General features: G+C 37.1%; 1 protein-coding gene across 1 annotated transcript; it reads left to right on the top strand.

Annotated features, from left to right (window-relative positions):
• Nucleotides 1-11,757: 11,757 nt before the first annotated feature.
• On the top strand, nt 11,758-12,696 carry LOC102905141 (olfactory receptor 6C2-like). The gene has a single exon (XM_006996149.2). The coding sequence runs from the start codon at nt 11,758-11,760 to the stop codon at nt 12,694-12,696; it is 939 nt and encodes a 312-aa protein (XP_006996211.2).
• Nucleotides 12,697-16,399: the final 3,703 nt, after the last annotated feature.

Raw genomic sequence — 16,399 nt, 5'->3', positions numbered from 1 at the left:
ACGGCCAGGTCTAACATCAACTGAAATCTCCAGGAAGAAGATGGGGCCCCACAACAACAACAATTCCACGTGGACAATAATAATATCACTAAGCTGACAAACATCATCTACAGATCAGCTTTGGACTACAAAGTGCTCAGAGCAATTTTGAGAGGGCTAGCTGAGATGATCCAGTTTCAAAGACTACTTGAATAAGGACTTGAGATAAACCCCGAACTTTGGCATTATACACAGACTGGATAACAAAGGATGTAGTTACCTTTCCTAGAATTTGACAATTAACCTAAAATTTTTCTTTTCAGGATAAAGATTCCTTCACCCATACCCAGCAGGAAGCAATTTTAAGAATATGACACCCACATTCCCAAAGAGGTGGTGTGGGGTAGGTGGTTTTTTGGTCTTATAATGGGTTTTGGGTCTGGGATAATTTTCATTGTTTATGGGGGTTGGTTATAAGTTGTTGTTAAGGGTTAGGAAAAGGGCTAATCAAAGGAAATTAGATTTAAAGTTCTTGTATTAAAAAAAAGACAATTACTAGTTTTAAATACTTTACATTGGATTGGATTGTTTTATATTACATACATATTATATACATATTTAAATTGATATTGTTAGAAAATGCTATATGTATATTTCTAATTGTACTTATACCATTCATTTAACAATGTAATGCAATTTTTCTGATCTTTGAATGTTATCATTACCAACTATTAGGATAAAAAGAAATGAAAGTTAGTAGTTAGACATTACAATAGAACTTGTAGTCATATTAGGTATGTTTTCAAGATTGAGCAAATATATTTTATATAGGTCATCTTCAAACCCTTCAGAGATCTACAGAATATGGCATTAAAATGTTTTAATAACTTAGAAAATTTTTCTTTTTTGTTATGACTATGAGACATGTCGGCTCCTGGCAGTACCAATCTACTTCAGAGAGAATATGGGAATTGAAGAAACTGCATGTGGAGTTAACTTTCACTGTGGCAAAAGTTAGCCACTGGACAACAAAGTATCCTCAAATCAACTGCTGACAACAGGACAAAATGGACAGACAGGACACGAAACAAAGGACTACTGATTCTTGCCAAAACAAGTGTGGATATGGCTTTATCAAAATGCATCTTCTGAGGCCAGGACCATATGGCAGTATCCCTGAAGTGGCCTTTGCAATCCGGAAAAGGTACAGTGTCCTTTTCTTCTAAGGCAGCTGAACAGGCAGTGGGCCGATGGCTTCTGTTGTGCAATGGAACAGCAGCTGAAACAGTTATTCTTGAAGAGTAACTAAGCTCACACCTCTCAATAGCAGACTGGCATTTAATAGAAGAATATGGAGAAGAACAGGATGCTGAGATGAAGCCACACACACACATAGCCAAGAAGAATGGACAGCTGAATTTAAAAAAAAACATCAACAATTTCCAGAATTTAAAATCCTGAATCATGACAGGACACTAGTGGAATTCAGGTGTTTTTTGGTACATGAACTGCTCTTACCCAATGTGAGGTCAAACTATTGACATTATGTACATCCTACTTCACAAATGAGTCTGTCAGATAGGATAAGCCTATAGGCTGAAGATGATGCCCCAACACTGTGGAGAAACCTCAGGTGACTGTCTAGGCAGCTGGCTGTTTCTATCACCTCACAATTTTTTGGAAGTTGATTGCATATACTTCCTGTTTTTATTTTTTATTAGGTAATATTATTTCCTTCTTGGGTCTCTGAGGGAGTTGAAGATTACTTAGTTATAGTTGAAGATTAGTTAGGATAGAAAGTGAATTAGTACATTTTGGACTTACCAAAATAGGATAGATAATGGAATTATTTTCTCTGAATTTGTCAAATACAAATGGACTACACATTGTTTAGGTATTTATTACTTGTATATATTGTATATAGTTATTGTACTTTTGTATATAGTTTTTCTTATGTTAGTTATAACCTTTTTCCTTTTTTCTTTTTATTAAAATAGAAAAGGGGAAATATGGTGATACTTTATTTGTACTGAAATGTGATTTGTATGTTAATAAATAAAGTTGCCCAGGGGTCAGAGCTATTAGCAAGCCATAGCGAAAGCTGGGCGGTGGTGGTGCATGCCTTTAATCCCGGCACTTGGTAGGCAGAGCTAGGTAAGTCTCTGTGTGTTCAGGGATACAGCCAGCATTGGAGACACACGCCTTTAATCACAATACCAACTACAGAAGACCTGGAGGTCTGTACAGACAGGCAGTGACTAGGAGGTCATGTGGTTGGGTTTACAACCAATGAGAAGGCAGAACAGAAACTCTATTAAAAAAAAAAAAAAGACAGACACAGGAAGTAGGTCTCTTTCGGAGAGGTATAGCAACAGTGAAGGGTAAGGTTTTTAGCTCTTAGCTATTGCTCTGACCTCTTGGTTTTCATCTCTGTATTGGCTCTGTTTTTCTTATTAATAAGACGGTTGGTTATATCTACAGAGGTTAGCTGTGGCTTTTTCTGTCTCTCTGATCTTCCAGTGTTTACCCCAATACCTGGCTCAGGTTTGATTTTACTAATAAGAACTTTTAAGTTTCATGCTACACTAACAGGTACACAAAAAACACTTATCTTCATGAACTAGCAGGGAAATTCAAACCTAAGCAACAATGGAATATCATCTCACAATTATATCTGATAAAACAATAATAGCAAGTGGTGAAGGAGATATAGAAAGAAGGAAACTATTTTTTTAGTCTTTTAAAATTTTATTTGTTTATTATTTTTTATTTTATAATTTAATTTAATTTTACATATCAGCCACGGATTCCCTTGTTCTCCCACCTCCTGCCCTCCTCCACCTTCCCCCCAGCCCACCACCCATTCCCAAGTTGATTAGCTTGATCTGTTTGGGAGGAATCCAGGCAGTGGGATTGGGTCCTGTGCTCAGCGCATGAGTTGCCTGTTTGAAACCTGGGGCTTATACAGGGACACTTGGCTCAGCCTGGGAGGAGGGGACTGGACCTGCCTAGACTGAATCTACCAGGTTGAAGGAAACTATTATAAATAGTGGGGAGTGTAAATTTGCTCAGGTTTATGGGAAATTATATAGAATTTCTACAAAAGTTAAAAATAGAACTACCCTATGAACTCCCACCCTAGACAAATATCCAGAGGTGTTGCTCAAAATCTAAATTGGCCTTATTCAGGGGGAAGACGGGGGGTTGGGGTGGGGGGAAACAAGGGAATCTGTGGCTGATATGTAGAATTAAATTATATTGTAAAATAAAATAAAATTTAAAAAAACAGAGCCAGAGCCAGCCGGGCGGTGGTGGTGCACGCCTTTAATCCCAGCACTCGGGAGGCAGAGCCAGGCGGATCTCTGTGAGTTCGAGGCCAGCCTGGGCTACCAATTGAGTTCCAGGAAAGGCACAAAGCTACACAGAGAAACCCTGTCTCGAAAAACCAAAAAAAAAAAAAATAAATAAATAAATAAATAAATAAATAAACAGAGCCAGATATTGGGGTAAATGCCAAAAGATCAAAGAGACAAAGGAACAAGCTACTGCCACATCTTACCTCTAGGACTCCTCAGCCTAAAAAGCCTTCAGTTCTTGTCTCCTCATGCCTTATATGCCTTTCTCCACCCAGCCATCACTTTCTTCCTCGTGCTGGGATTAATGGCCTGCATGCTTCCCAAATACTGGTCTTAAAGGTGTGAAATCTCAAGTGCTACTATTAAAGGTGTGTGTGCCCCAAGCAAAGGCATGAGATCTCAAGTGCTAGGATTAAAGGTGTGTGTCACCACTGTCTGGCTCTGTTTCTCTCCTAGATTGAATCCATCTCATGTAGTCCAGGGTGGCTTTGAACTCACAGAGATCCAGATGGATCTCTGCCTCCTGAGTGCTAGGATTAAAGGTGTGTGCCACCACTGCCTGGTCTCTATGTTTAATCTAGTGGCTTGTTCTGTTCTCTGATCTTCAGGCAAATTTTGTTAGGGTACACAATATATCAATACACAGAGGAATAAGATCAGTATCTCAAAGAGATATCTGCACATCCATGTTCCTTCACTATTAGCTATAACAGCCAAGATAAGGAAACAACTTAGATTATCCATTAGTGAATGATTAGATATAGGAAATGTCTTGGATAGATTAGAGAAGTGATGATAAATAATTGATAGATACATAGACAGATAATAGATAGATGATAGATGATGGTTACAGATGATAGATAGATAGATAGATAGATAGATAGATAGATAGATAGATAGATGATAGATGATGATATAGATAAATGACAGATATAGATGATCGATAGTAGATAGATATATGACAGATAGACAGGATAGATAGATATAGATAGATGATTGATTGGTCAATAGATGATAGATAATATAGATAGATACATTGATAGATAGATAGATAGATAGATAGATGACAGGTAGATAGATAGATGATAAAGATAGATATAGATTGATAAATAGACAGACATACAGACAGATAGATAAATGATAGATAGATAGATGATAGATAGATAGATAGATAGATAGATGATAGATAGATAGATAGATAGATAGATAGATAGATAGATAGATAGATAGATGATAGATAGATGACAGGTAGATAGATAGATGATAAAGATAGATATAGATTGATAGATATACAGACAGATAAATGATAGGTGATAGATAGATACATAGATAGATAGATACATAGATACATAGATAGATAGACACATAGATAGCTAGATACATAGATACATAGATAGATAGATACATAGATAGATACATAGATAGATGATAGATAGATAGATAGATAGATAGATAGATAGATAGATAGATAGATGATAGATAGAAATAATATTCTGCCTTTTATAAAAGAAATTCTGATTTTTTTCTTTTTTTCTTTTTTTTTTTAAAGATGTATTTATTTATTATGTATATAGTATTCTGTCTGCATGTATCCCTGCAGGCCAGAAGAGGGCACCAGATCTCACTACAGACAGTTGTGAGCCACCATGTGGTTGCTGGGAATTGAACTCAGGACCTCTGGAAGATCAAGCTGTGCTCTTAACCTCTGAGCCATCTCTCCAGCCCCAATTCTGATATTTTTGACAGCATGAACTGAACAAACCTGAAAGATAACACACTAAGTTAAATAAGCAAGATATTCTCACCCTTAGATGAAGAGCTATGGGCAATCTTAATGGCTGATGAGAGAATGAATATCAGTTTTTACAAGGGATGAGCCCCCTGATAGGTTATCCAATCCCAAGTGGTCATCCCTAAACACATGTACATATATAGATTCAGTAGGTCGTGTGTGTGTATGTATGTGTGTGTGTGTGTTCATGTCTACTATTGTTACTTATCTAACAGTAATACAATATAGAGTCTTAAGATCAACATCAGTATCTTCTTCAATAACCCTCCACCTTATTTTATGAGACAAATCTCATTGAGCCAGGAACTCATCACTTGATCTGCACAGCAAGCCCAGGGCTCCTTCTATCCTCATTTCCCCAACTCAGACAGGCATGTGCCATCACTCCTGGCTTTTTATGTGGGTGCTGAGGATCTGAACTAGGGTCCTTGTGCTTGTACAGCAAGCTCTTTACGTGCTGAGTCATCACCCCAGCACAAGAACTGTGTTTGTTAAGAAATTAAAACTATCCTAAGTGATATGAGTGTAAGAGTTTTGAAATACATGAAACAAAAACTGATAAAGCCACAAGAATAACTGTTGTCAGAAATTTCAACACATTTTGTTAACAATTAATTAAATCAATATCCAAAAATTCAATAAGTAGATAGAATTAAGCAATACCCTCCATCAACAGGATCCAGCTGAATAATTTATAGAACACTTCAACCAAATGAGAGCAGCATTGTTCTAAAGTCCACAGAGAATTACCATGATAGACAATATCTGAAGGTCTGTAACAAGCCTTGACAAATTTGGAAGAATTATAATTATATAAAGCATGTTTTCTGATCAAATGGAATTAAACAAGTCAGTTTAAAAAGATTTATGACATGAAATCAGAAGTGGGACTATTTGGAGGAGGAGGAGACCAGTAGGATGAGGGAGGGAGACAAGAGGGAGTGATGAGCGGCAAAGTACAATGACACACATGTGTGAAACATCATAAAGAAATGCAGTATTTATACTCTTACCAAAACTACTTAGTAAGTTTCTAGGAAAAAAAAATGGATTTCTGTAAAGGGTATTTAGAAGATCATCAGAATTTGTAGAGCAAAAATGTGAAATGCAGCTAAAGTAGCCTTTATCAGAGATGTGTATGACTCTACAACATGATGATTAAAATAATTATAGAGATGTTATTAGTCTTGATCTTAGTCACACAGTCATGCCGTCGATAAGGAAGATGGACAGTGTTCTATCTGAACACTTTACTACAATCAATAAAATTAACATTCAGTAACTTTGGATCAAATCAGACAAAAAATGTGATTCAGAAAATTGTCAGTTTCAGCCATAACCCATTAAAATACTCTTCAATTTTTTGCTCAATAAGGAAGTATCTCATTTTTTCTTTTTACAGCCTATCCCTTTCTCCAGAAAAAAAAATTCGAACAACATCTTCCAAATGCAGGAAGTCAGGAGTGATATGACATAGTTTGGTCATGTGAAAACTGTCAGCGGAGCAGTGCTGAGTAAACTGAGGGGACAGTAGAGATGTCTCCTTCGTTGAGGGCAGCAGGAGCATGCCTATAGGCAGCTGCTTTATTCTTTAACACAAAGACCAAGGTAAGAAGCAAAGAAACAGCCAAAGAAAATAAACTTTATTCATCTTCACTGTGTAGTAATAGGTCAGGGCAAATACCATGATGCTGATCAATTTTAATCTCGGGATTTGGAAAGAAAAAACTCTGTGGCTTTAAATATCTAAAGTCGTTTTGTTGCTTATCTAAAAAATACAAACAGTAAGGGATATTATGAAAATTCAATCCAGGTATCATGGGGGAACCACAACGTTTGAAGTCTCAATGTTGATGAGCCTCTGAAGTACTGGGGGAAAGCCAAAATGTGGTTTGCCAAGGAAATGAAATCTTTGAATTAAAGTAAACTGTCATCTTCCATCAGAGCTGTAAGGCATTATTACTGGTCAGTTCTCTGCTTTTTAATATTTAAATCTATAAAACAAGGATTTTTCTTTACTTTATTTGAGAGTAAATATTTCATTTTGTGTTAGATTTGTGTCAAATATAAATTATATATAATATACACTGGGCATGGTAGAGCATGCCTCCAATCCCAAGCACTCAGAGATAGAGGCAGAATCAGAAGTTTGAGGTTATCCTTAGCTACACAGTAAGAAGATAATCCTAAGAGAAATATGTACTCAATGGAGAAACCCAAACAGAAGTCAGATGACATTAAACCACTCTCAGTGTCTCAGAGGACATTGTCCCTTTGCTCTACAAATTTTCACAGTGTTGATTACATCACCATCAACCTGTTAGTAACTTCTGAAATTGAGTCACTGAGGACTGTTTTGTTGTTCATGCAGTCACTCTGTGTGTGCTGGTAACAATATAAAACAATCGTTGCTGTTACAGAAATTACAGGGAAGCCTGTCTCTGCTCCCTCCCCACCCCCAGTCCTAGAATGAGCGTCTAGGGTTGCTAAAACATTGGATGAGCATCTCTGACAGGCTAGGACTTACCCTGTTACTTAAGACCACTCATTCTTTGAACAGAGAGAGTGCTGAGAAATCTAGTGTAAGTTGTAATTTTAGATGTGGCAAGAGGGAAGGGAACTAAGACTGATCTCATTAGAGAAGGAGCAATGAAAATCTAGCTTAAAACTGTCCATTGCCAGGAGAGAGAAAGTGTTGCATGTTTATGTGAAGACTGAAGTGAGTGGTGATGTGATGAACTGTGATTGGGGACAGAAAGCCTCCTCACCAGCTCCTGCTCCACAGACTGTGCTTCTCTCAAGGACCTCTGATGAACAGCCATCAAAAAGCAAGTGTGAGTTGTTGTGATATACTTTTCCATATTCTCAGAAATAAAGGCAGAGAGCAAACAGATTTAAAATTTAGAACTCATTTCATTGCAACTGATACTTCAGAAAAGCGGGGGCGGGGAAGCAGTCAGCAATCATTTCTGATAAACTGTTAGTCTGAGCAAACGCAAAGCTGGAATTTTCCTGCAGTGGCCTTCTCCTAACTATAAGGACCAGTTGATAAGACAGTTAGGACTTAATAGAAATATAAAAACTATGGGGAAATACTCACTACCTCCCAAAAAATCTACTATTGTCAAAGAATCCAAACAGTACCCATGTAAAAAATAATATTCGAAGACTCCCATCCCCAGCAAGTACTAATATCATTTTATCCCTTTGTGGGGGGAGATGCAGCATTCCAACTCTTCTAGAGCCTAAACAATCATACTTACATTTATAATTAAGATAAAAATACCTCAAATATATTTTAAAACTCAATAAGTAGAGAATCTGAGAAGGAAAGAAACTGAGTCTTAAATGTTCTTAGAACTCCCACACTAACAATGTGGTGTTGCATGGGTTAAACCCCTGGGAAATGTCTTTAATGTTAGTTGAAACAACATTTACATGGGCGAGGCAAAGGTTGTTATTCGTTGAATGAAATTGTTTCAAGATACATTTGATCCCAACTACAAAAATAAATAACTCTCCATCTCTCAGGAAATTTTTTTTCTAGCCTAACATAGACCACAGGCATGCTTGCTAGTATATAAAGTGAAGTCAAAGTATCCACTACCACAATACTTAACAGCACTGTCAGAAGTAGTGTCGGCTGAACAAGCATCGTGCATTAAAACACAAGTCCTGAAATCTGACACATTACTATGCCAAACACATTAAATGTTAAACTAATCATTATAAAATACCTCTGTGGTCATGACCAGAGGCCATTCCTAGGAAATAGAGGAATAAAAGTCCTGATAGGAAGGAAGGTATGCTGTAGGGGAAGGGGCTGGAATGAGCGTGCCAAAGGCCGTTGTAAAGTTTTTAAGCATCGTACAATTAAATGGAGATAAAAGGGGAAGAAGGAAAGGCAACAGGAAAGAAAATTAGAAAGAAATCTGATCTAGCCCTGTGCTCAGTCTGTCAGTCTCGCTCAAGCAAGTACATAGCAAGATGCTCTCTCCCTTAGTCAAGGAGAGGGGTACTCTTCCCTGTCCCAAAATCATGTCTATGAACAGTGAGTACCGTACCTTGCTAACTAGGATTTTGGTGACAGTGTTGGTTGCCAAATATGGTAGAAGATCAGTCTGAATGAATGGAAGAAATTATGAATGGCTACCAGGATAACGAAGAGCAAGTTTCAAGACACACTCATGGAATCACCCTACCCTAAATCCAAACTAAGATTGTTTGCTGCAATCTTGTGTTGCTATGACATGGAAAATGAAATATTATCTGCCACTGTCATAGCCTGCAAGATCCTTTTGGGAATAACTTGTTCCTAATCTCAGTGTTATGCTCTGTAAATAACAGATGCTTGTTAAGAATTTAGATGAGTGAATAAATGTTGTATATTTATTTGAACAATAAGAAAAATAAGAAATCTACAGAATCTTTGATGCTCAGCTGGGAAGGCACACATTTGGTACAACTGGGGTGGATGTTTTAAAACATAAGAAATTAATTTTTTCCACTAATAAAGTTTGTATGGTTTATCAATAAGCCCTTGAATTAACCTAAAAGTGCTCATTGGATATTTAATTCCTACCAATAATACAAAGAAAACTATAAATTAGTGTATTATTTATTATGAACTACTGTTATTCTTATGAGAATGAATTCATCACATTTTCTTGTTATGGAATAGAATTAACTATGTAAAGATGTGTTGCATTTGTTTATGATGAATTTGTTTAACTATGTAAAGATGTGTTTCTGTTTCACCTTGCCTACCTAAGGCACCTGACGGATCTAATAAAAAGCTGATAATAAAAAGCTGCCAATAGCTAAGCAGTGAAGAAATTAGGTGGGGCTGGCCGGCAGAGAGAAGAGGGGAGCCAGACAGACAGACAGACAGACAGATGGGGGCGAGACAGATGGAGGAAGCAGGAAAGCAGGATGGACAGTATATAGATGAGATAAACAAGACTCAGGGTAGCACATAGATTACTAGAGATGGATCAATTTAAGTTAAAGGGGGGAAAACTAGCTAGAAACAAGCCTAAAGCTAAGGCCGAGCATTCATAATTAATAATAAATCTCTGTGTCATGATTTGGGAGCTGGCAGTCCAAGAAAGCCTGCTACATTTTCTTTTACAGAGTGGACATCTGAGAAAAAAAGCTGCTTAAAAACAAATTTCAATAAAGGTTAAGTATTGACATAAAGAAAAGGAGATATGACTGAACCAATATTATACTTACATTCCTGAAAAATATAAATTTGAGTAGAGAAACACTTGGACTGCTTGGAAGTGCTAAAATGGACAGTGATGAATGCCAAAGAGAAAGGTATGGTGTTTTTGTCATTTGTTTACAAAGACTGGTTTATATGAGCCCAGGGCTCCTATATGTTTGGTTGATTAAGGTAGGTAGGTAGGTAGGCAGGCAGGCAGGCAGATAGATGGATGGGAGATTATAGATAGATACATGATAGATGATACATACATACATACATACATACATACATATGATAGAGAGATGATAGATGATGATGGTGATAGATGATAGATAGATAGATAGATAGATAGATAGATAGATAGATAGATAGATAGATAGATAGATAGATGATAGATAGATATGATAGATGATAGATAGATGGGTGGATGGTAGATACATAGATACATAGATAAAGATAGATACATACATACATACATACATACATACATACATAGATGATAGCTTAACAAAAATCTGAAAATAGCAAAAAAGATTAGAAAATGGTTGGTGGGGTAGTGGGAAGAATGATCTAAGGAGGGAAACAAAAGAATAGGTATGACTAAAAGGTCAGGGCTATCAGGTGGATAATACTGCAGACCACCCTTCTAGCTCCACCCTTTACCTAAAGCATTACAATAGGACTACATCAGGTTTATGTTCAAATTCTAGAACATGTTGTCTTACATATTCACCACTTCAGAGATCTCAAAAAACTTTCTACCTAAAAAGTCCCAAAACTGACTAAAGAAATGCTTTCTATTGCCAAATACAGGAATGATAAACCAAAAGCATAACATTGTATTTTACTTTTAATCTCCTTTTTTAGGATTAATCTGAAATTCAAATAACAAAGTTGCCATTTTAAAATGAAATGCTACTGTTAAAATTAATGACAACAACATAAGATGATCGACTTAAAATCCCAATTAGTAGAAGTTTCTTGGTTTGAGAAATAGAGCATTGCAGGGTGGTGGGAATGAAGAAAATTTTAAAAAGATAAAAGGGAAGTAAACAGCTCCAGAGTTGTCTTTTAGGAGGATTAAGGAACAGTCTATGCCTTGAGACAATGGAGCTAAGAAATTGTATGCTATGCATACAAATGATTTATGTTTTGTTTGGTTTTTAGTTGGCATCGTTAGAAATGTTAGAATGTAGAAATGTCAGAGAATTATAGACATAAGATCAATACAGATATTTACATGGAAGCCACCAATTAGGACACCAATAGTATAGCTGTATTAACAAATTGATTGTCAAGTGAAAACAATTGTGTGCATATTGGCTCCCTGGCTGGGATGCCTTTACTCAGGTTACACCACCAGCTTCTTCTAACACTTCTCCCTTCAGGACCCAACACTCATGACTTGGCAAAAGACAGGGATGAGAAATCGTACGACAATAACAACATTCATCCTGCTGGGATTGACAGATGACCCGAAACTACAAGTTCTAATTTTTGTATTTTTGTTTCTCACATACATGTTGAGCGTGGCCGGGAACCTCACCATTATCACTCTCACTCTTTTAGATCCTCATCTTAAAACACCCATGTATTTTTTCCTCCGAAATTTTTCTTTCTTAGAAGTCTCATTCACCACTGTCTGCATCCCCAGATTCCTGCACATGATGGCTACAGGAGATAATACTGTGACTTACAATGCTTGTGCTACTCAGTTGTTTTTCGTTGTCCTCTTTGGAGCAACAGAGTTTTTCCTCCTCGCTGCCATGTCCTATGACCGCTATGTGGCCATCTGCAAGCCCCTGCACTACACCACCATCATGAACAACCGAGTGTGCACAGTTCTCGTCCTGTCCTGTTGGTGTGCTGGCCTGTTGATCATCCTCCCGCCTCTTGGCATAGGCCTCCAGCTGGAGTTCTGTGACTCCAATGTGATCGATCATTTTGGCTGTGATGCCTCTCCCATTCTACAGATAACCTGCTCAGACACAGTGTTCATAGAGAAAATTGTCTTGGCTTTTGCCATACTGACACTCATTATTACTCTAGTGTGTGTTGTTCTGTCCTACACATACATAATCAAGACCATTTTAAAGTTCCCTTCTGCCCAACAAAGGAAAAAAGCCTTTTCCACTTGCTCCTCCCATATGATTGTGGTTTCTATCACCTATGGCAGCTGCATTTTCATCTACATTAAACCTTCAGCTAAGGAAGGGGTGGCTATCAATAAGGTTGTGTCTGTGCTCACAACATCCGTCGCCCCATTGCTTAACCCATTCATTTATACACTTCGAAACAAACAAGTGAAAGAAGCTTTCAAAGACACAGTAAAACGAATTGTGTTTCTCACAAAGAAGTAAGTTTTCTAGGCTAACCCGAATTTAAATCTAAGTAACCACGAGCAGCATTCACTAACTTGACAATGTGTGTCCTCCTATGACATAGATTCATTGAGGTAATTTTTCCCTAAGAACAGTTTCCTCTTATAATCCAAAAATGAAAAATCATGTAAATTGCTTCACCTTCTTTTAAGTCTATTTTACTTAGAATTGTTCCTTCAATTATTGCATTCTTCAAAGATTAGATTACATAAATTCCCAATGCCATACAGTAGACATACAAATAATAAGAGTTGTGTCTCTGGTCGTCTGGCCTTCTCAAGATGTGGGATCTAAATAGCCATGTCTCACTCACTAAATCATGTCTCACTTCTTGGGAATACTTTAATCTCTATCCTGACTCATCAAGAATAACTAAAGACTCTCTTTTAAAGACCTATACCACATTTCAATAGGATCAAAGTTCCAAGGCAAGGAGTAACAACTTTCAGCTGTTGATATTTCACTGGTTTGTCTCATAACACACATGAAGGGGTGCTGGCAGGCCTGCCGCTGCTGAAGGACACCTGTGCACCCTTCTCTTTAAGACCAAGCATCTTTCCCTCCTGTCTTGTTATCTCATCTTCTATAACAAGCTGGCCACGATCAAAGAACTGAAGTTCAGCTCATCTCTCAGCTGCTAACTCAGGCATTTTAGGGATGGTTGATCTGGTGCTATCAGTATATCAGTATCCAAGTTCATGTGTATCTGTGTGATATGCTCCTCTGAAGAGCCCCACTGTGCAAGGTAGTGTTCTAAATCTAAATACCTTAATTAAAAGCAAAAGTAAATGAGACTATTCAGTTAGATTTGTTGAAAATTTATAAAGAAGGATGGAGTCGGGAACTGAACACGCCTTTGAGATGGACCTGACATTTGAACTTTCTTGGTGACAAAGACAGGTGTTATTGAATATGTGAGAAGGAAGATGAAAGATCAAGGTAATTTCTTAAATATGTGTGAAGATTGCATGTATTAGTGATTGACTCTGAGTCACCAATAATGCATTGGTGCCACATTAAGGAAAGAAATAAAAGCACTTTCCCTTGATGTCATTTAAGCAAGAACAAAACCAAATTTGAACTCCCTACATCATGCTCTCTGTATCTTCCATTTGTATGTCAGTTGCATTAGTCTGCATCTGTGTCTGCATCAGTATCTGTCTCTGTGTGTGTCTGTCTGTCTGCGTGGTTGTACCTGTGTGTTTCTTTCTGTGTGTGTGTATGTCTATGTATGTCTATGTGATTCTCTCTCTCCTCCTCTTCCTCCTCCTCCTGTGTGTGTGTATGTATGTGTGTAAGAGAGAAAGATGAGCTATGTGTTCTTGTATGTGTCATGTGTGTCTGTCTGTCTGTCCCCAACAGAGGGCTTCACTCTGACTATATTGAACAGCACAGAAACATCACATTGGGGAGGAATAGAATACTTTACAGAAAACTTTTAACAGAGTTTTAAAGGGATTAAGTCACTGGCTCTGTCTGATCCCAACCAATACAGATAACAAGCGTTGTTTATCAACCAATATCCATAAATGGCTGCTTTCAACCTTTACAGTAGGTTTCAGGAAGTTGTGTACAACTCATGTTTGTTGTTTTCAGCAAATGATACACATGCATTATCTGGGTCAAGAGCATTGGAGAATACATAGCTTAAGATTGCAGCTATGCATTAGCTAGGGTGGTAAAAGTCAGTCATGTGGAAAATCCAAGGCAAGTAAGGTTGGTTCTTACATTGTTCTCTTACAGGCAGTTTAATCAAACAGTTTGAGTACACAGTAGGAGAGCAGTCTTAAGTCTTTAGCCACTTCAAGGTATATTGTTAACTCTAGCTGTGAAGTCCCACAACAGTACCAGTCTCTTAGGATGGAAGAGGCATTTTCAGAATATTGCATCATCACAGATATGTGCAAAGTGGTATATGAAAAAAAAAATGTTATGTTCCCGTCTTTAATTCCTGGAGCTTGTGCCTTGTGTAAGTATTTTCTGTGATGGAATACTCATATTTTAAATTTTTTTTCTGGGTAAATAGTGAAAATCATGGATGTGTTTGGGGAGGTGGTTCGAGAACCAGTAAACATCATAAAAGTAGCTCAGATCAAATTATTGAAATGTTATAAAGTGATAAAGTCTTCTCATTGTTTGTATGTTTTGTAATTGTAAAAATAAAGCTTTGTGCCTTCATAGAGTGTGCACAGCTATTATTTATTCCTACCAAACATCCTTTAATTGCTCAAGTATTTTCTAAATAAGGTCATGGACATATTAAAGGTATAATCCTCTTTTATACTACAAAAATATTCAAAGAAAATAAGATTGTTCTCCAAAAAAATTTCTTCTTTTCATATTTAAAATTTCTAAAATATTGACAAAACATAACTAATGTCCTCAGGCTTCCTTTTGATAATTAAGCACACATCTGCAGGATCTGCATATTTAGTTAGCAGCTGTGTTAATGATTACACCTGAAGTGTGAATGCTTAGCAAGCAGTGTTTAAAAATGGTTGATCTCCTTATTTGCTTTGGACAACAGTGTAAGCTAAGAATATTCTAAAGAATCTTATAGCCAGGCATGCAGTCTCAGCACTGTGGTTACAGAGGCAAGAAGGTCAGGAGTTCCAGGCTGGGCTAGTTAGCAAATTCATCCTAGGCTACACAGCAAGTTCATGACCATCCTGAGCACAGAGACCTTCAAAACACAAAAGGAAAAAATTTTAAGATTTTTTTTTAATCCTGTCCAACCGCCATTCAAGAACCAAGTATATTTAGATGTGATAAATGTTTGAAATTAATTAGGTTCAGAAAAGGCAACCATCTACATGTGTTCTAGAAAATGGGGCATTCTCCTCTTGATCACCTACTCAATAAGAGGAAATGCAAATCAGGCCACATTGTGCTGTCTTTAGCACAGAGCACTCATGGGCAGGGATAGATACAGAACATCAATAACTAAGGTCACTGTTACATCAAATCCAGTCACGACTGAAACCGTACCAAGTTTAATAAACCAAAATATTCAGAACTTTGTAGTGTTAACTTTTACATAAAGATTAGAATTTCATATTGAAATAGCTAATTTTTCCATGCATATCTCCAAAGGTATGTGTCTATGCCACTCTGATATTAACTCTTCCTTCTATACCCCCTCAGAATTACCAGTTTCTTCCAACAAAAAGTTTTTCTGCTACTGGCAACTAAGGATTGCTGAGAATGAGAGAAACAGTCTTCCTCAGAGAAGAGCATACTAATTGGTTATCAATATGAAATGATCATCCCTGAAAACATGCATATATGTAACATTGTACAGACTGGGAAGATTATAGTTAGGAATATCTATGTATATACATATATACATGTAACAGCAATTAATGAAGAAAGAGGCCATGAATTTGAAAAAGGGAGAATGATGTAATTATAATCTCAAAAATAAAAGAATATTGCTTAAACAATAATTTTTTTCTTGAAAGGGTATATCCATGGGGAAAGAAAACCTTCTCACTCATGTGTCATATTCCTGTCAAGTCTGTTAGAGTATTAACCTAAAGTCCTAATCTCCCCGTTAGTCTGTTGAAAGCTGCCTAAAGATATACTGCTTCTGTAGATTTCCCCATCATGATCTTGATGCCCCTAGCTCATAGAATCCCTCTTTCCTCTCTTTGACTAGACTCCCGGAGCTCTACAGAGACAA

Source organism: Peromyscus maniculatus, chromosome 18, assembly GCF_049852395.1.
Source record: "Peromyscus maniculatus bairdii isolate BWxNUB_F1_BW_parent chromosome 18, HU_Pman_BW_mat_3.1, whole genome shotgun sequence".
In the NCBI taxonomy this organism is placed as follows: domain Eukaryota; kingdom Metazoa; phylum Chordata; class Mammalia; order Rodentia; family Cricetidae; genus Peromyscus; species Peromyscus maniculatus.
This window is presented reverse-complemented; position numbering and strand designations above follow the sequence as displayed.